Genomic DNA, 25,858 nt, shown 5'->3' with positions numbered 1-25,858 from the left:
GAGGAGACTCTCATTACTTTTGACTAAGCCATGGAGAAGGCAGCTCTTCTAGGAGAAAGATACTCTGACTTTAAGGTTGCACTCATAATATAGACAAACATTTATGTATTTGTTTTGCAAGATTTCTGATGTGAAATCGTGTGTTGAAGCAGATATTGTTACATTTGGGAATGGTCATCTCCTGACCAGTTGACCATACACTCTATGTACTCAGTCTTCACTTCAGCTTTATTATTATTATTATTATTATTATTATTATTATTATTTTAGTGTCTTTTGTCTGAAATCTTTCATTATGCATCCTATAACCTCTTTGAACAACTTTCCAGCCCATCTTACCTCCTCTTCTGCTTTATCTATGCTAAGGAATGAACTAAAGAGAAAAGGTGGCAGGTGGAGACTTGTGGAATGGAGAGTTGCTGAAGAGGTCACAGGGTGTGTGAGGAAAGAATACTAAAACTGAAGTGAAGACCAAGTACATAGAGTGTGTGGTCAATTGGTAAAAATACGACCATCTCCAATATAACAATATATAGCATCATCATCATCGTTTAACGTCCACTTTCCATGTTGTCATGGGCTGGACAATTTGACTGAGGACTGGCAAACAAGATGGCTGCAGCAGGCTTCAATCTTGATCTGGCAGAGTTTCTACAGCTGGATGCCCTTCCTAACACCAACCACTCCAAGAGTGTTGTGGGTACTTTTACGTGCCACCAGCACGGGGGCCAGTCAGGCGGTACTGGCAACGGCCATGCTCAAATGGTGTTTTTTACATGTCATCTGCATAGGAGCCAGTCCAGTGGCACTGGCAACAACCTCGCTCGAATATTTTTTCACATGCCAGTAAGGCAACATCGGTAACGAACATGTTTGAATGGTGCTTTTTACATGCCACTGGCACGGAAGCCAGTCAGCTGCTCTGGCAATAATCATGCTTGGATGGTGCTCTTAGCGTTCCACTAGCACGGATGCCAGTCATCAAATTTGATTTTGATTTCAATTTCACTTGCCTCAACAGGTCTTCGCAAGCAGAGTTTAGTGTCCAATGAAGGAAAGGTATGCATAAGTGGGCTGGTTACGCTCCTGGCATTGGCCACAAGGTTATGGTCTCATTTGGCTTGCCGGGTCTTCTCGAGCACAGCATATTTCCAAAAGTCTCGGTCACTAGTCATTTCCTTGGTGAGGCCTAATGTTTGAAGGTCGTGCTTCATCACTTCATCCCAGGTCTTCCTGGCTCTACCTCTTCCACGGGGTCCCTCAACTGCTAGTGTAGGGCACTTCTTCACACAGCTATCCTCATCTATTCTCACCATGTGACCATACCAGCGCAGTCGTCTCTCTTGCACACCACATCTGATGCTTCTTGGGTCCAACTTTTCTCTCAAGGTACTTACACTCTGTCGAGTATGCACACTGACATTACACATCCAACGGAGAATAGTGGCTTCATTCCTCACGAACTTACGCATGTCCTCATCAGTCACAGCCCATGTTTCACTGCTGTGTAGCATGGCTGTTAGTACGCATGCGTCGTACAGTCTACCTTTTACTCAGAGTGACATGCCCTTTGTCACCAGCAGAGGTAAGACCTCTCTGAGCTTTGTCCAGGCTATTCTTGTTCTAGCAGCTACACTTTCAGTGCACCCACCCCTGCTACTGACTTGGTCACCTAGGTAATGGAAGCTATCAACTGCTTCTAGTTTTTCTCCCTGGGATGTGGCATAAGTTGTTCTCTGCACATTTTCAGTTTGTATTGCTCCTGAGCATCTGCCACATACTAAAACTATCTTCCCAGTTAGCCTTCTTTTGATATTGCTGCACTTCTTATGTGTCCATAGCTTACACTGGGTACATCTTATAGAGTTTCTACCAATGCCTTTTCTACAGATATATATATATATAAGGCTAACTAGGATGATAGTTTTTGTATGTGGCAGATGCTCTGGTGCAATAAACACTGAAAATGCGCAGAGACCATCTTCTGCCACATTCAAGGGAGAAAAACTAGAAATAGTTGATAGTTTCCGTTACCTAGGTGATCAAGTCAGTAGCGGGGGCAGGTGTGCTGAAAGTGTAACTGCTAGAGTAAGAATAGCCTGGGCAAAGTTCAGCTCTTACCTCTGCTGGTGACAAAAGGACTCTCGCTCAGAGTAAAAGGCAGACTGTATGACGCATGTGTACGAACAGCCATGCTACATGGCAGTGAAACATGGGCCGTGACTGCTGAGGATATGCGTAAGCTTGCAAGAAATGAAGCCAGTATGCTCCGATGGATGTGTAATGTCAGTGTTCATACTCAACAGAGTGTAAGTGCCTTGAGAGAAAAGTTGGACCTAAGAAGCATCAGATGTGGTGTGCAAGAGAGATGACTACGCTGGTATGGACATGTGGTAAGAATGGGTGAAGATAGTTGTGTGAAAAAGTGCCACACCCTAGCGGTTGAGGGAACCTGTGAAAGAGGTAGACCCAGGAAAACCTGGGACAAGATGGTGAAGCACGACCTTCGCTCTTTAGGTCTCACCGAGGAAATGACCAGAGACCGAGACCTTTGGAAGTATGCTGTGCATGAGAAGACCCGGCAGGACAAGTGAGGCCATAACCCATGGCCTCTACCTGGGACGTAGTCAGTCCACCTGTGCATACCTTCCTTCTTGGGACACATAACTCTACTTGTGAAGACCTGTTGAGGCAAGTGAAAATCAAAATCAAAATCGATCAACTTCAATGGAATTTGTAGTTGTGATACCAGTGCCGGCGGCACATAAGAGAACCATACGAACGTGGCCGTAGCCAGCACCGCATCGACTGGCCTCCATGCCGGTGGCACGTTAAAAACACCATCTGATCGTGGCCATTGCCAGCCTCGCCTGGCTTCCGTGCTGGTGGCACGTAAAAAGCACCATCCAAGCGTAGCTATTCGCTAGCCTCATCTGGCACCTGTGTCAGTAGCGCATAAAAAGCACCCACTACACTCACGGAGTGGTTGGCGTTAGGAAGGGCATCCAGCTGTAGAAACACTGCCAGATCTGACTGGCCTGGTGCAACCTTCGGGCTTCCCAGACTCCCGTTGAACCGTCCAACCCATGCTAGCATGGAAAGTGGACGTTAAACGATGATGATGATGATGATGATATAAAGGTGAAGGCATGGCTGTGTGGTAAGAAGATTGTTCTCCCTACAACATGGTTCATGGTTCTGGGAACAAAACCACTGCATAGCACTTTGTACCAGTATTATCTATCATAGGCTCAGTAGATAATACAAACACACAGACACATGAACTGCCACACAGTTTTCATCTCCTAAATTCACCCAGAAAGCATTGGTCAACCCAGGGTTATAGTAGAAAACTGCTCTGCAGTGAAACTCAACTTAAAAGCAGATGGTTGCAAAGTGACTTCCTTCTTAACCATTCTGCCATGATTGCCCCTATAAAGCTTATATGTGTCAGAAGTTTGAGTTTTATAAATTTAATTCAGTTCTGATTAAAATCAAAAGAGAATTAACTCTATAAAACTAACAAAATCTTCATGCAATCATTCATTTTCATGTCTGTTTTTCTATGATAGCTTGTGTTAGACAAATGCATATTATTGAAGCATTGACTTATTTACTTCATGCTCTTCCTACCACTAAACCTTACAGTTTTTCAAGTAAGGGTTTTTTCTTTTATTCCATTCGTCTTTGAAAGTACAGAGCTTGAATGATTAATGGAGATAAAAATGACAAGAAAATTCTGTTTGTAGCTTAAAGCTGTTTTCTTGCTGACACAAAATGTAAACATGCATATTTACAGACATGAATGCATGCACACACACACAGTGGACTTTGTACAGTTTCTAGCTCTCAGATTCATTCGCATGACATTTCTCAGCCCAGGACTACTGTGGAAGGTACTTGCCCAAGTTACTGTGCAACAGGATTGAACTCAAAACAATGTATGTGAAACACCAACTTCTTAGCCCCATTGCTATGTCTTCATTTATAATTCATAAATCATCATCATTTAACGTCTGCTTTCCATGCTGGCAAGGGTTAGACGGTTTGACTGGGACTTGTCAGCTAGAGAGCTGCACCAAGTTCTACACTGAAGTATGGCTTGGTTTCTATGGCTGGACGCCCTTCCTAATACCAACCACTCTGAGGTTGTAGTGGGTGCCTTTTATGTGTCACTGGCATGAGTGTTTTATGTGTTCCCTCCATGGGTATTTTCATGTGTCACTGGCACCACCGGCCACAGCTATGCTTTCACTTGGCTTGAAATGTCTTCTCAAGTACAGCAATGTTCTCTTGTCTTTGCCTCCATGAGACTCCATATTCGAAGCTCATGCTTCACCACCTTGTCCCATGTCTTCCTGGGTCTACCTCCTCCACAAGTTCCCCCCACAGTTAAAGATCGGCACTTCTTTACACAACTGTCTCCATCTATATGCCCCACATGACCATACCAGTGCAGTCGCCTCTCTTGCATACCACATCTGATGCCTCTTGTGTTTTTTCTCAAGACACACTCTGTCCTACATGCACACTGACATCACACATCCAGCATAGTATACTTGCTTCTTTTCTTTTAAGCTTTCGCATGTCCTTGGCAGTCACAGACCATGTTTCACTGCCATGTAGTATGGCTGTTCACACACGGGCATCATACAATCTGCCTTTCACTCTGAGAGAGAGGCCCTTTGTTACCAACAAAGGTAGAAGTTCTCTGAACTTTGCCCAGCCTATTCTTATTCTAACAGCTATGCTCTCAGAGCATCCACCTCCACTGCTAACTTGGTCATCTAGATAACAAAAGCTATCAACTACTTCTAGATATCCCTCCAGGCATTTGATGGAGTCTACTTTCTGTATATTACTAGTGTTTATTGTACCTGTGCACCTGCTGTTAACCTTCCTCTGATATTGTTACACCTCTTATGCATATGCAATCATGAGTACAGCGAAGAATTTGGTGTTCAGGCAGGTGTTCATTGGTCCTCTTCTTTTCATCATTGCCCTCCAAGCTATAATAGAGGAATTCAAGACTGACAGCCCTTGGAAACTACTATACAGTATGCTGATTATTTTGTCCTCAAAGCAGATTCTGTATCAGAGCTAGAAAAAGAAGTTCAGGTTTGAAAGCAAAACCTGGAATCTAAGGGTCTTAAAGTTAACTTAGCAAAGACTAAGGTCTTAGTAAGCAAGAAAACAGACAGGACCCTACCCGTTTCAGGTAAGTGGCCCTGCTTGATTTGCAGGAAAGGTGTAAGCAGGAGTTTCATACGGTGTACCCAGTGTAAGTTATGGACATACAAGTAGTGCAGTAGAATAATAGGAAGGTTATCAGAAAAAGTAGGGTTTGTATGTGGAAGATGCACAGGAGCCATAAAAACTACAGACACTTGGGAAATCAATTTTCTCAAATGATTTGAAGGCTCTTTTAAGGTAGTGGATAATTTCTGCTACCCAGGGAACTAAATTAGAGTGTAATGGCTAGAATAAGAATAGGATGGAGAAAATTCAGAGAGCTTTTACCCCTCTTGGCAACAGAGGTTTCTCTCTCTGAGTGAAAGGAAGAGTGTATGATATGAGTAGCAATTCTACATGGTAGTGAGACATGGCCCTTGAATGTAGAGGATATGCAAAAGCTGAAATGGAATAAGGCTAGTATGCTGCACTGGATGTGTAATGTAAGTGTACATGTGTGACGGAGTGTTAGTGTATTGAGAGAGAAGTTGGATGTAAGAGAGGAATTAGATGCAATGAGCAAGAGAGGTGACTGAGCTGGTTTGGTCATGTGATGCAGATGGATGCCTACAGCTCCATAAAGAAGTGCCATTCACTCAAAGTGGATGGAACTTGTGAAAGAGGGAGACCCAGGAAGACATGGGACAAAGCACTGAAGGATGCCTTCAGAATTTCAAACCTTTTGGATGAGATGACAAAAGACTGAGATACCTGGTGCCTTGCTGAACTCAAGAAGACCTGTCCCCCAAAGCAGAGGTGTTAAGGCTGAATCCCGTGAAGAGAACTGGCCAGCAAAAGTCCTGTGCTGGTGTCACATAAAAAGCTGCCATGCCAGTGCTATGTAATGGTACTAATGCCAATGCCATGTTCAAAGCACCCAACACACACTGTAAAGCGATTGGCATTAAGAAGGGCATCCAGCAATAGAAACCAAGCCAAACCAGACTGGTGGAACCTGGGGCAGGACTCTGGCTTGCTAGCTCTGGTTAAACTGTCCAACCCATGCCAGCTCGGAAAATGGAGGTTAAAGGAGGAGGAGGATTGAAAAAAACCATAGAAAGTCAGGAGGTAGGAGAAGTGAATATCTTTATTTATCCGTTTGTCATCCTTGTCTACAACTGTTTCTCATTTGATGAGCTGACTTTCTTTACCTGCACTCATTTGCAATATACAATTGTAATGCAGACATATAAAATAGTTCATTATACACTGAAATCATTACGACATGATAAAGGCTGCAAAACAGTTGTAATCCTAAGGACGACAAGTGTTTAAATATATTCACATATATTATTAATCATGTACTTTTTATGAAATAATTTCATCAGTCAGACCACCTGGTTTTCAGCTGCATGGAACTCTGCATTATAATCTTTTGTAGTGGATTACTATGTTGTCTGCTAGCCAGGTCTGCCAGAGGAGCCACATGATTCTATGAATCCATAGATTACTTTAAAGATTTGTATAAAGGTTATAAATTTTGCTAATTTCTATCCAACTGAATTTAATTGATAATTGCTAACAATAGGTATTATGAGTGAAAATTCAATTAAAATGAGTTGGACCATTGAAGCAAGGTTTCATTCTCTAACATGACTGTAATATTGATACATGTTCATATTTTCAGGTAACCATAGAACTTGTGACGCCAACTCAGAATGCAATGGTTATAGTGACTATCCTTCGTGCTGCAACAATAGTACCACCAAACAGGAGCTACCACCAAATTCAGAGCCTTCAACAAAATGGCCAAACCACAAAGCTGCTCAGTTAATGTCTCTCTTAGGACCTAAAACAGTCGCTCACTCTGCTGCAAATGTGAAACCTATCACAGCATGGTCCAGTCCTGGAAATCATCTAAAGAACGACAAGAAAATAAACGGTACCATGGAAAACTGTGATCAGTTTGAAAATTATTGTCAAATGGAAAATACTTGTATTAGAGACACCAAGTGGCCCCAAAATTCTACAGCTGACCCAAACAATATGCCATTAAGTGGTGGAAGAACTTGGACAGTTTCAAAACATAATATTTATGAAAGACAGCTTTCGAATTTTTCAAATACTTCCTCTAACATTTCTCATAGTTCTTCTAAACTAAATGGGCCTGCTTCAGAAAACCAACATCCAGACACTCAATCAGATGTTGCTCTTCAAACTGGTTGTAATTCTATAATTCATAAAACTACAGAGAATTCCAAAAGTAACATAGCATCTACCTGTAAGAATACTGTGACCAATGCTACTACACTAACCACAGAACAGCTATCGACCACTAGCTCTCAATCAACAAGGCAAACTTCAGCCAATCACCATGAAGCAATTAGGCAAAATTCAGCCAATAGTTATCAAGGAACAAGACAGAATTCAACCACTAATCATCAAGAAATAAAGCATAATTTTGTCAACCATTGTCATGCACACAAACAGAATTCATCACCTAACTGTCAAAGCAGATGGAATTCCACGAATCCTGAAGCAAAACATGAAGTAGCAGATCATGTGACAATAAACCAGAAAACTAGTAAAACAGGACGAGAAAATGCTTCAACTGTTGTTGTTTCAAATCAAAAGAAGTCAAACTCAAGTTGTACAGCATTAAAAAAATGGGACAATGATGATAGTGATGCTGATGATGATGATGTTGATGATGACAGTAATAACTCTAATAATTACAATCCTATAATGCCTTGTTGCTATGTAACACCAAAAGTTAAAGTGAGAAAGCAGTCAGTTGTGAGATCAGAGGAAACCCATCCCGGATGCAAAGATGAGAAGAAACACAACTTTCACAGTTACTATTCCAATGGAAAGAATCTTGAGACAAATGGTAATGGTTGTGAAGAAGTTCGAGCCGGCACACAGAGTCACTTTACTAAGAAGAATGGCAAATCTGTGCGTAGTATTCTGAAGCATCAGACTGATGCCAATGTCAACCAATCTGCAATCCCTTTCCAACTAAAAGACAGCCTGGAAATTACTCGTTTACATTACTCAACCAATCAAAAGGAGAATACAGACAGAAATGAGAAAGTATGTTTTTAGGATCTATTTTTTGCTGTGAAATATGTGCATGCATACTCTCTCTCTCTCTCTCTCTCTCTCTCTCTCTCTCTCACACACACGCGCATACATAGGTATCTTAAAAGTCAATAGACACCATATTTTTTTTTAATATTTCTAGAAACAAAATAATGTTATTTGATGCATTTAAACATTTAAATTACTCAATCTAAAGCATTAACAGACATAATGCCTTGTGTAGATTTTAAGGATTGAATGTGTTTGGGCATCACACTAATGAGCTGTGTCCAAACAGATGAAAATGGTAAATGGTAAGCTTCCACTCAGTTTCCATTTTTGAAATTCACTTGCAAGACATTGGTTTTGATCTGGTTCTTATAATAGAACACATTTGCTGCAGGTGCCATGCAGTGGGACTGAACCTGAAACCATGTGCTTGTAAAGTAAGCTTCTTAACCACAGCCAAGCTGATGGTAATATTTATATCGTTTTTCAGTTTCTGTTGGAAAGTGCTAAAAGAGTTACAAAATTTTATTTTGTTCATGAGCTTCAGTACGTCCACTTCGAAGTCTTCTAAGCCTTTGATTTTTGGAGGGAATTTCTTTGATTTATTTCCATAGAAAATGGTCTCTGTAGTGTCCTCTTCCATATTGTAAAAGAAAGCTTTCCATCTCATCCCCTTAATAAGGTCTGTAATTTTCTCCAAAAGTTTCTTAGAGTATAGTTCCCTGGATGGTATAGGTATATTTTACATAGAATAATCAATGTTGTAGGCGTCCATATTGAATTCTACTGCGGGGCAGAGTCCTCAAATGATATATGGCGATTTTTCAAAACAAGCTGTATGAGCTTTTAGGGAAAAACTGCAGTGTACGGGAGGTAATTTATTAATAGTAATAGTATGACAACAAAAGAATGAATGAGACCTCGATATTATGTAAATAGAGGAATTTATCTGTAATATATGTGACAATTATTCGATTGTCATAATAAAACACCAAGTCGGGGCAGAAACTGCTTCGGCATCTCGTCAGTTATTAAGACAAACAAAAATGCTATGAAAATGACTGTTAAATGAAGGGAGATTACTATGTAAAGGAGCGTTATTAAGACAAACAAAAGTGCTATTAATTTTTAAAACACAATTGCACACAACACACAAAAACAACAAAATGAAACCAGCTGTTCATGCAGGGATAAAAATTTGTGCCAGCTAAACAGAGCTTGCATGTCTGAGACCATCATTTATGAAACCAACGTAGACTACAAAAGGCTTTCTCCATGTCAACAAAAGCCAGGTACAGGGGCTTATCTTTGGCTAGGTATTTCTCCTGCAGCTGCCTTACCAGGAATATAGCATCAGTAGTACTTTTCCCTGGCACAAACCCAAACTGCATCTCATCTAAACTAACTCTCTCTCTAATTAGTTGGGCTATGACCCTCTCCGTAACCTTCATCACCTGATCCAACAGCTTGATACCTCTGTAGTTATTTGTATCTAGGGCGTCACCTTTACCTTTGTAGCAGTTGACTATTATGCTGCTACACCAGTCATTGGGTATGACTCCTTTGTGAATCACCTGATTAACTATACGGGTGACTAGGCTATAGCCGACACTACCAGACATTTTGAGCATCTCTGCAGTGATTCCTGATGGGCCTGGGGCTTTCCCTGTCTTCATGCTTCTAATTGCCTTAGCTACCACGGAACTATCAACTCGGATAGCTGGTCCCTCTGTTGGGTCAACATTCGGCAGACTCTCTTTATCCCATTCACTTTCTTTATTCAGCAACCTTTCATAGTGGCATCTCCAAACCTCTCTCTTTGCATCCCCATTTAGTGCAAGTGAACCATCTTCCATGCGAACACACTTCTCTCCTACCACATCACGATTCTCTCTCATGCGTATATAAACGTGTGTACGCAAGTATGTATATGTATACATGTGTAGGGTTGCATATATATGTGCACATATAGGTGTGTGTGTGTGCATGCATGTGTTTCACACGAGTGTGAGTGAGCATAGAGGCATATGTACGTGGGTGTGTATGCATGCATGTATACATATGTACATGCGCGCATACGCAAATTCTGTGAGCGTTTTTTACTTTCTCCCCTTTGGGTTTTTTCCCTTTATTTAAAGGTCATTTCCATAGCATTTTTGGTTTGTCTTAATAACTGATGAGATGCCAGAGCCAATTTCCGCCCTGACATCTGAAACTCGGAGTTTTATTATGGTAACCAAATAATTGTCACATATTATATTACAGATAAATTCCTCTATTAATATATATATATATATTATTTTATTTTATTTTATTTTATTTTCTCTCTCTCTGCTTATTTCTGTGTTCCTTTTTGTCGAAGAGCATAGGCTCGAAATGTAAAAGACTTTCTCACTTCCTGCGTTTTAAACTAATACAGCTGTTTGTTGTTTACACACCTGTCTTTGTCCTTTGCTTTGCATTTTTAAAAATTCCAACTACATATTTTATATATCTCTGTATTTTATATATGTATATATTATATATATAAACTGGCACTCTGTCAGTTATGATGGTGATTTTTCCAGTTGATCTGATTGCTGGAACAGCCTGCTTCTGAAGTTTGCATCAAGTAGCTGAGCACTCCACAGACTCGTGTAGCCTTAATGTAGTTCTACAGAAGATTCATTGTGACACAAAATGGTGACAAGGGTGGCCCCTGCTGAAATACAGCTGCTACTCATTTTTGCCAACTGAGTGAACTGGAGCAACATGATTTAAATTGAAATAAAATGTCTTGCTCAAGGATATAACACATCCCTGGACATCAAACTGCTGACCGTACGATCACAAGCCGAATTCCCTAACCACTAAGCCATGTTTGAAAAATGCAAAAAAAGTTGTGGTGAAAATCACGTTTACTGTAATTATTTTATTGTGTCTTCCACTCTGTTTGCATTAAATTCTGTTTTAAAATTGTTGCTTATTGACAGCCATCCAAGAAACACGTTCACTTTGCAATGGAGAACATCCTGTGTGAGAAACAGTTGCTGGCTTCAAACATTAAGGACAAAATAGCAGGTTTTGCAGTGGACAAACCATTGGCCACTGGCTTGAAGTGTAGGGCTGACCCCTCCAGTACATATCAAGGTAGGATGTTAACACAGTCTTGTTTTATTTGTTGGACTGTGGCCATGGTGGGGCTACAGCCTTAGAAGTTTTGGTCAATCAAATCAACCCCTGTGCTTATTTTTAAGCCTAGTATTTACTCTGTCAGTCTCTTTCTGTTGAACTGTTAAGTGACAAGACTGTAAACAAACCAACGCTGATTGTCAAGTGGTGTGACACACAAACATACCCATGTACACATGCTGACAGTTTTGAAGACTGCAATTGACTTAATCCACCACCAAACCAGGGGTGCTGTTAGTTGGATCCATCTTGTTGCAGGGATATAGGGTCAGATGTTGAGTGGGATGAACTTTTGAAAATTGTCATGGGTACTGTCCCCGCTCAATTATGAGTACTGTCCACCCTCGATTCCATTACAAAAAAAATAAAGCTTCTATTTCGTCATCATCATTATCAGTGTCATTTTCATTGCCACCACCATTGTCATCATCATCATCATCATCATTGTCATTGTCAATGTTGTCATCATTAGCATCATTACCTTTGCTTTTCTCTGCTTGTATGGGTTAGACAGGTCCACTCCCACATCATGTCTGACCATTTATTGTGAGGTTCAACATCTCGAAATTAGCTTTCATTACTTCTGGCCATGTCTTCCTCAGTTTTCCTCTTCCAAGCTTTCCTTCCTCTTAGATCTCTACCCAGCGGTCAGCATTATAGAAGTAGGCATGGCTGCCTGGCTAAGAAGTTTGCTCTCCAGCCACATGGTTTCAGGTCCTGTCCCGCTGCATGGCATCTTTGGCAAGTATAGACCCAGGCCCACCAAAGCCTCTTGAGTGGGTTTCGTAGTTGGAAACGGGAAGAAGCCTGTTGTGTGTGTGTGTGTGTTCATCCTTTTCTTGATATCAAATGAGATTTGTGAACGAGCATCAGTGTCATACAGACATGGTTGTTTCCAATCTTTCATGTGAAAGCACGTCTGGCCCTGGGGTGAGGGAATATTACCTGGTTTAGAAACAGGTGAGAGTTGGCAACAAGAACGGCATCCAACTTTAGAGAATCTCTTTCAACAACTCTCATCTCGCCCATACAAGTATGGCAAAATGGATGTTAATGGATTGCATGTCCATACAAACATGGTTGTATTTCTTGCACACTACACACATTTCTGCTGATATCCACTTTTCTCCTCAGTTCCTTTCTGCTTTCGTCATTCATCCACACTAACCTTATACAGCCAGTGGAGCTTTCTCACTTAATTTTTTCCCCAGTTTTTGCCCAATTATGAAGTCAGAAGATCATTCTGCCAATTCAAAAAATTTTAAACCTATGAAAATAATTTTGGTCTCAAATTTTGGCAGAAGGACAGCAAGTCTGTGGGATGGGATAAGTTGATTACATTGATGCCCCCAGTGTTCAACTGGTACTTATTTTATCAACCCTGGAAGGATGAAAGGTAGAAGTTAACTTCTGTTTAATTTGAGCTCAGAACATAAAGATGGACAAAATACTGCCAAGCATTGTTCCTGTCATGCTAACGGTTGTGCCAGCTTTCCACCTTTGAAAATGATATTGAACAAACTTGTATAATAATTCTGCTTTTAGTTATTATTCATTGGAAGGCAGAATCATTAGCATGTCAAAGCAAAATGCTTTCCAGCATTTCTTCCAGTTCTTTCCATTCTAAGTTCAAATCCCACTGAGGTTGACTTTGCCTTTCTTTTGGGGTCAGTGAAATTATCATTTGAGCAGTGGGGTCAGTGTCACTGAATAGTCCCCTTCTCCACATTGTCAGAGAATCCCAAAAAGGGCTCTGTAGTGTCTCATTATCATCGTTGTTTTAGCACCCAATTTTCCAGGGTTACACAGAATAAATTGAAGCAGATTTTCTACAACTGGATGCCCTTCCAGTCACCAACCTTCACTTGTTTTTAAACAGTGTGATATTTTCCCTTGGCCAGGTAGGTTTGCGCAGAAGATTGGAGACAAATGACATCACTTCTCTGACAGTGACACTCATTTACAATTATCCCATAATGATGTCAAGTTAAAGTGGCGTGCGCGCACACACACACAGACACACACACACACACACACACACACATGTATAATCATTGTCATCATTGTAATTTAACATCAGTCTTCTATGTTGGTATGGGTTTCATATATATATATATCATCATCATCATCGTTTAACGTCCACTTTCCATGCAGGCATGGGTTGGATCATTTGACTAAGGACTGGCAAACCAGATGGCTACATCAGGCTCCAATCTGATCTGGCAAAGTTTCTACAGCTGGATGCCCTTCCTAATGCCAGCCACTCCATGAGTGTAGTGGGTGCTTTTACATGCCACCAGCATCGGGGGGCCAGTCAGGCGGTACTGGCAACGACCTCACTCAAATATTTTTTCACATGCCACCAACACAAGTGCCAGTAAGGTGATGCTAGTAACGATCACACTCAAATGGTGTTTTTTACGTGCCACCTGCACGGAAGCCAGTCAGCTGCTCTGGCAACGATCACGCTCAGATGGTGCTCTTAGCACTCCACTAGCACGGATGCCAGTCATATATATGTGTGTGTGTGTATATATATGATGGGCTCCTTTCTGTCAACCAGTTGCACTCAAAAGGCTTTCCTAGGTTTGTAGTAGAAGACACTTCATCAAGATACCATGCAGTGGGACTGAACCTGAAGCCACATGGTAGGAAAGCAAGCTGTTTAACCACACAGCCATGTCTGCATCTGCAATAATATAAAGATTTCATTGATCTCAGTTAAGTACTGGAGGTCAGTATACTTGATCCGCCCCCGCCCCCCCTCCTCTAGCCCTGTCTTCTATTTTAGGTATTATTATTGTTATTTCATTTCATGAGGTTGGTGAACTAGCAGAATGGTCAGCAGGCCGGCCAAAATGCTTAGTAACGTTTTTTTATAGCTTTACATTCTGAATTCAAATTCTGCTGAGGTCAATTTTGCCTTTCACCCTTTTGGGGTTGATAAAATAAGTGCCAGGACTACTGGAGTCAATGTAATCAACTAACCCCCACTGCCTCCAAACTTTTGGGCCTTGAGAAGAATGGATTACATTTTTTAGTCTTTTACTCGTTTCACCCGTAATGCTTTGTTGTTTTTGCAGGTGAAAAGAGTGGAATCGTAAATGAGAATCAAGAAAACCAATATGGAGGTCGGCCTTCGGCAAAAGCTTTTATTATAACACAGTCTGCTGTTGATAATGATGGCCAGCAGACATCAACGAACACCTGTAACGAGACTATGACCAGTGGGAAGCCTGCAGAGAAGAAACCTGGTCTACAACACATCACCATGGGGAAGCTGAAGAATATGTTCAGTTCTCAGATCCTGCTTGCAGCCAACAGTCCGGCATTGTCAAACATTTCAAACCAGAGTGGGAACAAGAAGCCTGCTTCAAACTTGGGTGAGAGGAGAAAACTGACATCTGCTGGTGAGGTGTCATCAAAGCCACCCGTAGGTATCCATGTAGACAAGACACCCACAGATGAAGATATCAATTTGGTGTGGCAGAAAGTGAAATCCTGTTTCAAACAGAATTCTTTACACCACCAAAGACACCATCCTCACCATCCCCAGCAACAACTACATGTAAAATACCAGCAGCAGCAACAGCAACAACAACAGTTGCAATATAAACAACAGTTAACTGCAAACTCACAGCCCGTTCACTTTAACGGTCGATTGGTCACCTGCAAAACGCCCGGCTGGAGCAATAACTTGAGTGTTGTGCATCAGAATGGTTTCGACAATTTCAACTACATGGAGAAATCTGACAGCTACCTGAGACGACTTACCTTTCTACAACAGAAAGCCAAACAGCACTCCTATGCCACTCACAATAACAACAACAACAACAACAATAATAATTATAATAATGATAATAATGATAATAATAATATTAGTGATAATGACAGCAGGCATTGTTATTATGATGGTTCATTGAGCAAGACAGAGAAGAGTAATGTAGGAAACAGAGTGAAGCCCGTGCCCAGTGTTCGCACAAATGGTGAGTTTGATATTTCTTCTCTTTTGCCAGCAATTTCCACTCCTGAATTATTTCTCTTTTATTTTCAAGTCCAAATCCTGCCAGAAAAAAAATTGGCTGGTTTTCATTCCAATGTGAGGGAGGAGAGTGAAAGATGAAGGAGGGCAGGGGTTGCTCTGTACTGGAGAGGGTATAGCACTGGTTTATACCTAGTGCTCAGCCTGAGCCCACCTGGCTGTAAGTAGGCACGGAACCAGATGAAAGTGATGTAGCATATGCTGTTGGAAAGTGGGGTCCAGTGATGGTTGTTGATAGGACATAGGCAGGCGGTAGTTAGTGAATGTTATACTTCTGACTTTTAAACTTGTCCAAGATCATAATGAATGAAGAATTATATTGAAAGAAATTCTATTGAGGTGTGGTGTGGGGGGAAGGGAGAGCCTAAAAATGTACAGATTTTGGTGGGGTTTCAGAATGAGGATGTGTAAGCCATTGGAGATGGATATTTGTCAGTTTGAAAACATCATTGGACTTGTGCACTGCATTAACATGTGGTGAGTGTAGGGCAAACATGTAATAAGTGCATTGGATTAGGGCACCGTGCAATCCCACATGCAATAACCTTTCAGAAATTAACATTCAGTCCTTTAAGGATTATAACCAGATCTTCATCACCACCATTAGCATGAACACTAGTGTCATATTCATGAGTAGGCCCATCATCATCATCATCCCTGAATCAGTGGGTGAGTTTCTACATCATTAATGGCAGCTTTTTTTTGAGAAGCAGGCAGCATGAGACATGCCTAATTATCTGGCAAGCTGCTCTACTGAAAAAGGTGTAAGGCAATTTTTTGTTGGGTGTACCATTCAGAATGTACCCAGGGCTGCAGTTTGCTTATGACTGTTTTATACCAAAGGTTGGGGAAACCCTCAACTGCAGTTGAAATTTTGGCCACATTGAAAATCAAAACAGATTCTCTAAAACAAAAAAAGGCCTAAGCCTCAAAACCATAACTTAATGTTTATGTAAAAGGGAAGGTATGTGTATTCCAAATTGCAGGTCTCTGTTTTGTATCCCTAAGTTGTTGAAATAATGCAATAGGGGTCACATATTTTGAAGGTGGTGACAGGTCAACACCCTTTAGCTTTCAGATGACTCTTTGGCAGGACATCTGCTCCTCTCTATCCTGATTTCTTATTGTTCATTTTAGGGCTCTTGCAGGTACTTGGTGACCTCACGGGTGCTGGTGCCACATAAAAAGCACCCAGTACCCTGTATCCAGCCACAGAACCCACTGACCCATCTGTTCTTGTCAAAACAATATTTTTGAATTAATCTTGCTCTAACTTGTTGTAGTTTCAAGATTTTGTTATTTGTGATTGTTTAGTTTTAGAATGACATTATAGCAGGGAGGGTCCGAGAGGCCAGATCCAGCCAGGTTGAATATAAAATAAGCAGAATATTTCGGCTGGACACAGTTTAAATGTTAAAAGGTTAAGTGACTTTTTTCCTGAAATTTCTTTTTTTGTTTCAATTAGAAAATAGAAAAATACTCTACACTTCTAAGCATTCAGCAGACATCGAAAAAGTTTTTCTGATATATATATAAAAAAAAAATTCTTTAGTTATAATTATGTGAATTATTCTATTGATTTATAGGTGATAAAATATATGATGGGAAATTAATAATCAATAATGTAATATTTTGTTATTGATATTGTTGCTTTTGCTGAAGATTGGTAAAGATTTGCAGCAGAAATATATATTTTTTTTGCCATCACCACCATGTGCAACAGTTGGCTGCCTTCTGTCGTCCTGCCACCAACATTATTACTATCATCACCCTCCTCCTTATCCTCGCATACCACCACTACTCCCTCATACCATTACCACCCACCAACCAGCATTAACACCTACACCACCACCGTTTGTACCTTCCCTACTCCTTCATCCTCCCACCACCACCGACAAAAAGCAACAACAACAATAACAAGAGAGAACACTAACAGCCACAACCATCCTCACCTTGTACATCATCTTCACAGCCTACACCACCACCACTGCCATTACCACTACCAGCTACACCACCACCACCACCAGCTCTCTCTCTCTCTCTCTCTCTCTCTCTTATGCCTTTCTAACCCAATTTCAGTCAGTGAAAGCCTGGCTGCATTTCTGACGGCAGAAGACTACTCCAAGCTACTCAACGTGACAGACAAGCAAATGATGGTTGCAATGAACCATGCTGCTGTGGAGCAGCAGGTGTTTAACAGAAGACAGCTGCACCTTAAAGGTAACTTTCACACGTCTCTCTCCCCCTCCTCTGCCTTCTCCCCCTCTTTCTCTTGTAGTAGAAATCATCTGTAAATGGCTTTGTACACACGGCACTCTGTCGTCGTTGCTAATGACAACGAGGGTTCCAGCTGATTTGATCAACTCTCAACAGTCAGCTTGCTCATGTGACTGAGCACTTCACAGACACTTGTACCCTTAAGCTAGTTCTCAGGGAGATTCAGTATCAACACAGAATGTGACAAGGCTGACCCTTTCAATTACAGGTATAATTCATTTTTGGCAGCTGAGTGAAGTAAAGTGTCTTGCTCAAGGATACAACATGTTCCCGGGAATTGAACTCCTGATCTTTGATTGTGAGCCGAATGCCTCAACCATTAGCTATGTGCCTTCACTGCTTTCACATAGAAACAACAACAATAATAACCTCTAAGAAGAACAACTCGGCAATGTTTAAACCAGAAGGAAGGACGAAATCAGGGTTTCTAGGCATTTTCCTGTTCCGTTCACCATGTGATTCTGAAGCTGTAGGCCCAGGCATGGCTGTGTAGTTCTGAAGTTCACTTTGCAGCCTCCTGCTTTTGGATTCAGTTCCATTGTGTGTGTCACCTTGGGCTCCAAGATGACCAATCCTTGTGAGTGCACAAAAGAGAGTGATTTGTGGGAAGAATTGGGTACAGGTGGCATCAGGTGTAGTGTGCAAAAGTGAAGGCTGCTGGTATGGTCATATGATGCATACAGATGAGAGCAGCTGCATCAAGAAGTGCTGATCTCTAATTGTGGAGGAAACATGTAGAAGTGGGTAGACTTAGGAAGACTTGGAATGAAATGGTGAGCAAGAATCTTCAGAAGTTGGGCCTCACAGAGGGGATGACAAGGGACAAAGTGGTTTGCTGTGCTTGAGAAGACACGTCAAGCTATGTAAAGTCATAGCTGTCCAGGCATACAGGCATGTCCTCTACATCCCTCTATTAGCTCAGAGATCCTAGTCTTTCAGGTTCATGAGTGTTGGTGTCACATAAAAGCATCTAGGGTGGCGCAGGTGTCATGTAAAAGCGCTCATGCCAGTGCCACATAAAAACGTCCATGCTGGTGCCACGTTTAAAGCACCCAATCCACACTCTGTAAAGTGGTTGGCATTAGGAAGGGCCTCGTCCAGCCATGGAAACCATGCCAGAGCAGACAAATGGAGCCTGAGCAGCTCTGGTCAAATCGTGCAGCCCATACCAGCATGGAGTTTAGAGTTTAACTGACAATGATGATGATGATAAAGACAGAATGGTCAAGGCTGGAATGCCTTTGATCATAGAGGGTTGTTGTTCTTGGGCCAAAGACCAACACTACATGACCCTTTGCTGCTTATGAGAAAAGACACATCACAATGGATAATGTAAACATCTATAAACAGGTAGTGAGGTCACAACTGGATTGCCTTTGATCAGCACTGACTTTGAGATAAACAACAACCACTACAATTGCCACCACCATCACCGACGCCACTATTATTACTACTGCTATCATCATTAGTACATCAACATAGTACCACCACCTCTGCATCAATAGCAGCGTTCCCATGAACACCACCACCACCACCATTTCCCTAAGTCTTTATTCCTACGTCGATGTGGTTCCATCTGAAAATATTTCCATATTTGATTTGCCCTTTACATATGTAAAGGGCACAAGGACTATCAACATATCCCAGGGAAATTTATCTCTCCTCTGCTTACCATCGCAAAAACTGGGGGGGGGGGGGCAAGCATTGGCATTATGAAGCTTGAAGGAATATTCAGATACCGTTTTCATGTGTGAGATGTTGCTGTTTTATGATGGGGGAGACATAGGCAAAGCAGAGCGGCAGGAAAGAATAGAAATGGAAATAGTTTGTTGGAAGACATACACATGTACACACACACACACACACACACAGGGGGAGGGGGAGAGACTTTTATGCATAAAAATAGTCCAAAATCAATTGAAGGATCACTGAATACTTCTCAATACATTATCTTATCATTTTGATTTTCATAAGAAAAAGGTTGAGTTACTTTGAAGTTTAAGCTTATTTTAGTTGCTTTCATTAGCATTGTGTGAGTATTTATATATTGAAAATGAAGCTGAAAATTTGTCTCACAAATCGAGTTCCAGTTTCAAAAAAAAAACCAGCCTCTACATGTATTGAGCACTCCCATGTGCCCACCATAAACCAACATATGTAAGTTGGCTGCTATTTCTAGCAGGTTGAAGGACTATGCAGAGGTTGGCTCTTGTAAATATGTGAATAGATAAAAATTATTTTTTTTTGTTATAGGTCCAACAATAATATCTCTCGAAGAACAACGACTTATGGAATCCCTTGAAAGGATTAACAACAAACTAAAAGGTAAGATATTTTTGACATTGTTTATAATTTAGTCGAGTTCACAGAACAATGAAATTAATTTATCCCAATTCCTCAACCACGGTCAGAATGGTTTATTTCTCTTTTAAGACTACATGGCTGGCTGAATATTATTGCTGTCTATCTTGAGTTGGCTTGGTTTCACAGAATCTTGTCTTTCATCATTCTGAATACTCAACAGAAAATTGACTGCTTCTATTGGCCAGCTGGCAGAATGCTTACAGAACTGGGAAAATGCCATACTGCATTTCTTTCAACTCTCTTTTTTCTCAGTTCAAATCCTGTCGAGGTCAGCTGGGATGGATGCAATAGAATATCAGCCAAATCCTGAGGTCAGTGTAATCAACTGAAACCCGTCTCATCAAAGTTGCTGGCCTTGCGCTTCAATTACAAAACTGATGCAAAATTTCGTCTGTCTTCACGTTTGAGGTTCAAATTCTGCTGGGGTTGGACTTTGCCTTTCAGGGTTGATAAAATAAATACCAAGGGTGAGCACTAGTGTCAATCTATTCATCTTGCTTCCTCTTGCCAAATTTCAGGCCTTGAAGGGTTATACATGTACACAATCCTTTATTCTCTGGAAATCTAAAATCAAAAAAACCCCCAAAACTGAACTTCTTTTTGTTGAGGGTGGAGCGTGTCATAACAGAGTCGTTTGGTGTACAAACAACTGATCTGCGTGGCCTGACATGGCAATGCTTAGCTCAGTTCTTGCAAAGAGAAGATGACATTTGCTGTTTGCTGTCTTCGTGTTGTTTCTTGTGACTTTGTATATAATTTACCCTGAAAATGTCAAAAAGAACTGCAAATACCCTAATAGATAGCAGCGAGGAAAAGAAAAGGAAACATCATTATCAATAATGCTGAAAGTGGAGTTACTATTGAATTTGATGATGGTGTGTCTGTATGGCAGCTCACTGAAGAATATGGTGTTGGAACTACAGAAACTTTATAGTGAGAGTGATAATCACAAACTAATGAAAAATAGGAAAACACTATATGGGGGTGAAAAATGAAAATCTTGACTGTGTGGTGACAATGCATTCAACTACGAAGAAAGGAGCATAAGCTACTGAATGGTTTGTTGGTCATGAAACAAGTGAGAAAATGTCATAAAGAAATGAATATTGAAGGAGATTGTCCAACCCATGCTAGCATGAAAAACGGACGTTAAACGATGATGATGATTGTCAATATTCAGAAGGCTGGCTGCCGAAATTTAAGAAGCATCATGGTGTAAAATATCTGAAAAGCTTCTGCTAATTATGAAGCTGCGGAAAACTACACAGATGGATTTGCCAAGATCACATCTGACAACACTGATGCTATGTTCCAAGAAAAACCTTAACAACAGTTGATGAGACAGTACCAACAGGTTTTAAGGATGCTGAGGAAAGGTTAACTATTCTTGGATGTGTTAATGCCGCAGGTACACATGATGAAGTTGGCAGTCATTGAAAAAAGCCAATGTCCGAGATGTTTGAAAGGTGTAGTTAATTTACCTGTGCATTATTATGCAAACAAGAAAACATGGGTAACCCAAGAAATATTTTCTAACTGGTTCAATAACCATTTTGTACGAGTAGCATGAGCTTTTGGCTGAATTCGAAGAAAACTGTAAAATTCTATTGTTCCTGGACAACTGCTCTGCACATCCTCCCATCAAACTTCTTGTAGAAAGTGTTTTTGGAATTTACTTGCCTCCCAATGTGACATCTGTTTGACAGCGTTGTGATCAAGGAATTTTACGTTCCAAGAAGAGCAACGATGGAAATAATTTTACAAGTTGTGTGCTTGATGCAGTCAACAAAAGATGCCATCTACGCAGCTGTGAATGCTTGGAATGACGTTGACAAATAAACAGTAAGAAATGCTTGGCACAGAATTTGGCCAACATCGATGTTTGATGAAAATGACCTGATAGGTAACGAGTTTGGAGGATTTCATGTCACTAATGAGAAGATATCAAAACTCGTAACTTACGCTAAAAGTTTATCATGCAGAAGTGTAAGTGATCTAGAAGAAGCGGACATTGATAATGATGACCTTGTGCATTCCTTGAGTGATGGGGAAATTGCTGAGTTGATGTTAAAAATAGATAAGAATGAAGATAATAGTGATGGAGAACACGGGCGGAAAAACATTGCTTTCGATGATATGGAGAAAATTTGCAATTAATAGCTGGCCTTGAAGTGAGCTACAAATTATGGGAATTTATTCAATTAAAGAGACATTGCCTTAACAGAAACCTATGCTAATGAGACAGATAGCAGTTGAAAAAGTCTTTCAAAATGATCTCTCTCTCTTGCTGCTACTTCATCATTTGAGAATCCTGTTATTGGTCCATCATTGTAAGTTTGCCTGCAACCTGAATATAACGTTGGTGACATTGACGAAGACTGTCCCACAACTGAATTGCAGCTACATATTTATCCTAGTTTCAACCAATTTATGGTTCTTGCATATAAAAGCACTGTAATAGAATTTGTAGTGTTTCTTACTATTCAAATTAGTGTGAAGACTTCTGCGTCTCCCTACAGAAATATCATGGTAATGTTTGTACCTGTACTTCTGGTTTGTGTATTTTTGTTTTAAATTATCCCATTGTATGTATTTTGTTATTTGTAATTTTAATTATCTCACTGTTTCATTTACCAGGATATTTACTCTATAAATGAACTGTAATAATATTTGTAATCTTTTTTTCTCACTGGTTGTGAGTTCATATGCACCTGCTTTTGCTTTGATAGTAGGACGTCTATTTTGACGTTTAGTTTACAATCTAGGGCCGCTGGTTTTTGTTCTGAAATTCGAAATTCAAGACACAGTTGTCTCTTAGGGTTCCGTATTAAGGATTGTGTTGCTTAACGGTGGCGAGTTGGCAGAATAGTGAGTTGCATAAAATAAAGGAGAGAGAAAAATTTATATTACGAAATAGTGGAGTTACCTCCCTTCGGTAGGGTTGCAGAATTTTTGGAGCAGTGGAAAAATTGCGTTGCAATTTTGCAGCTCTTTTATATTCTGGGTTCAAAATCCTGTTGAGGTCAAATTTCACACTTCCAGGGGTGATTAAGTAAAGTACTGTAGTTGATGCTATATTAGAAAACATTATTAGAGTTCTGAGGTCAACTTAGCTTTTCATCTTGCTGGGGTCAGTAGAATAAAGTAATGGTCAAGCTCTGGGATTGATGTAAAAGACCCCACCCCCACTAAAATTACTGGCCTTGTGTCAAAATTTGAAATCATTATTATTGGGATAGTATTCGTTCTGGGTTCAAATCCTGCCACAGCCAACTTCACCTTTCATCCTTTTGAGGTGGATGAATTAGGTAACCTCCTCTAAAATTTCGGGTTTGGTGCATAAATTAGAAGCAGCTATTATTATTATTATTAATGAATGTGAGCAAAATGGTGCAGTGGAAACGTGCCGGGCCCATAACCTAGTGTTCTGTAGATTGAAATTCCTCTTTGTGTTGAAATGGGGACTATTTTAAAGTGGCAAGCTGATTGGTGAGTTGGACCAAATGGTTAGCGGCATTTCTGGCTTTACTTTCTGAGTTCAAATGCTGCTGGGGTCCACTTTGTCTTTCAACGTTCCAGAGTCAAGTAAAATGAGTTCCAGTTGAGTGCTGGGGCTGATGTAACTGCTTTCTGCCCCTTGTAGAAAGGATTAAAACTTGGGAATTACAAAAATCAGAGCGTTTGTGGCATTTGTCAGTTGTTTATGTTCTGTGTTCAAATCTTTTTGAGTTTAACTTTGCCTTTCATCCCTCAAGGGTTGATAAAATTAATGAACCCAGTACTGGGATCAATTTAATCACCCACTCCTCCTCCTCCTCCACCTTTTGCTTATGTTTGAAACCATTACTATAAGAACTCGATGTGGTGGAGCAGTAGTAAATCATAGTTCCTGACAATGTTAACAAAGTGCACTGGGTGCAGTTTACCATGGCACCAGCATAATAATGCACATAGCACTTGTATCTGCTTTGGAATAACATTTAAACAGGAGGTATTTTTTCTGGGATTACATTGCTCACAATTAGTGATGCTTTGTTGCAAAAATATAATTTATGATATTTTATAAACTTTTAAGAGACTGTGAAATAATTTTTTTGGAACAACGGATCTCAAAGCACATAAAAGCTCAAATAATAGCGTAGAAACATCTCCTGTAAATACGACAGATGATCTACCATTGGACAAAGCAATCTTTCAAATTTCTCTCCCCATTTCTTACCAGAAAGAATTGCATAGTGTTGACACCATAATCATTTTATAAACTTTGGAAATCCACTATTTGTGGCTGTATTATAATTTGAACTTTGACAAGAATTAACATTTGTTTTATTGTTTTTTTTTTTACTTTTTGTGACTAGCATCAAGAATTACAAAATACCAGTGAAAATAAACCTCCAGCATAATAATATCGATGACAGAAAAAACAAAAGAAATTAAACTGTGATATATTTAAAATGAAACAATTTTTTTAAAAACTCTAAAATGAAAATAAGAACAAAAATAAAGAAAGAGGAAATCTCCCCCAAAATTAAATTTTCAAATGATATATATTATTATTATTATGCTAAAAAAAAAAAAAACAAATGGTAAAATTTTAAATTATACAATTAAAATACAAAGCGTTATTTGAAACTAATTCAGTTCATTATACGAAAAATAAAATATATAAAAACGAATTATTTTCATTTCTTTTATCATTTATTTAATTTTTTTTTTTTTTTTTCACTGATCCAATGTTAATCCTGTACATGAGAAAGGAAAATGTCCCAGATTCCATTCAATAGGATGGTAACAATTCCAGTTGATATTTCCAGCAAGGAAAATGTATCAAATTCATTTTTGTTTTTTGGGGAGGTGGTCATGGTGTTTCTAATCTTTATTTTGAGGGTTTTGTACCCTTCCCTCACCTACCTCCATATTCTTAAATTTTTTCATTCTTTTTATCTTTAATTGAAGGAGAGAGAGAGAGGAGAAAGATAATGGGGAAAAAAAAAATAGACCAAGAAAGAAAGGAGGAAAGACAGATAGATTGGAGAGAGAGAGAGAGAGACATATGTATGTTGTTGTTGTTTAGCCACAGGTCAGCTTTGACCGAGCAGACCTACAATCAAAAGTATTTCAGCTAGGGATACACTTATTCAAAACTGTGTAGCCAAGACAACATTATCCAATGTGTTCTTCCTTAATAAGATTGTAGGGTGCAATTTAGCAGTTACTTCTAGCAAGTCAAGTGACCACATTCATACCCACCTTATTTAAGATATATATATACATATTTATATAAGAGGGAGTAGACAGGGGAGGATAGTAATGAGAAAGATAGGTAATATCAAATATGTATGTGTATATATATATATATATATATATATATTATATATACATATATATATATATATTATATATACACACATACATACATACATATCCCACACATGCACTTTAGTAATCAAACCTGTATAAAGCCATTTTCAATTCAAATAATAACTATTATACAAAAAGCTTGTGTGTGTGTGTGTGTTCATTCATATTTTGTGGGGAGTTTATAATTTGATTTATATATGCACTCATACAGACTCTCTCACAGTTACATGCATACATAATAGGGGGGTAGTTTCAGAAATTCTTCAACAAGGTAGGAAGGAGTCTTTGCAACAGTGCCAAACAGTGAGCTTTGGAATTGAAAGAGAAATATAACAAAAGCAAAACAAAAATCAAAGAAAAGAGGAATTTTGTTTTTATACA

The 25,858-nt window shown here is 39.8% G+C and overlaps 1 protein-coding gene and 2 long non-coding RNA genes across 4 annotated transcripts in view; 2 read left to right on the top strand and 1 right to left on the bottom strand.

Annotated features, from left to right (window-relative positions):
- LOC115223853 (probable serine/threonine-protein kinase DDB_G0282963) overlaps window positions 1-24,583 on the top strand; it is a 41,919-nt gene extending 17,336 nt beyond the window's left edge. The window contains exons 5-10 of one of the 2 annotated variants that reach the window (XM_029794545.2): window positions 6,860-8,265; window positions 11,235-11,391; window positions 14,517-15,419; window positions 17,555-17,695; window positions 20,006-20,077; window positions 24,475-24,583. In XM_029794545.2, coding sequence (XP_029650405.1) covers window positions 6,860-8,265; window positions 11,235-11,391; window positions 14,517-15,419; window positions 17,555-17,695; window positions 20,006-20,077; window positions 24,475-24,500 — 2,705 coding nt within the window. In that variant the 3' untranslated portion in view covers window positions 24,501-24,583. The remainder of the gene's footprint in view (window positions 1-6,859; window positions 8,266-11,234; window positions 11,392-14,516; window positions 15,420-17,554; window positions 17,696-20,005; window positions 20,078-24,474) is intronic. The other variant, XM_029794546.2, reaches the window with a different exon arrangement.
- Window positions 19,999-24,267, bottom strand: LOC118767793. Its single transcript, XR_005003709.1, has 2 exons — window positions 24,235-24,267; window positions 19,999-20,354 (listed from the first exon to the last, which is right to left on the bottom strand). It is a non-coding gene; the product is annotated as an uncharacterized LOC118767793 (long non-coding RNA).
- A 280-nt stretch (window positions 24,584-24,863) lies between the features above and the next one.
- The window catches only part of LOC118767792, a 10,590-nt gene continuing 9,595 nt past the window's right edge, over window positions 24,864-25,858 (top strand). Inside the window, exon 1 of the long non-coding RNA XR_005003708.1 lies at window positions 24,864-25,632. This is a non-coding gene — a long non-coding RNA (uncharacterized LOC118767792). The remainder of the gene's footprint in view (window positions 25,633-25,858) is intronic.

Source organism: Octopus sinensis, linkage group LG24, assembly GCF_006345805.1.
Source record: "Octopus sinensis linkage group LG24, ASM634580v1, whole genome shotgun sequence".
Lineage (NCBI taxonomy): Eukaryota > Metazoa > Mollusca > Cephalopoda > Octopoda > Octopodidae > Octopus > Octopus sinensis.
This window is presented reverse-complemented; position numbering and strand designations above follow the sequence as displayed.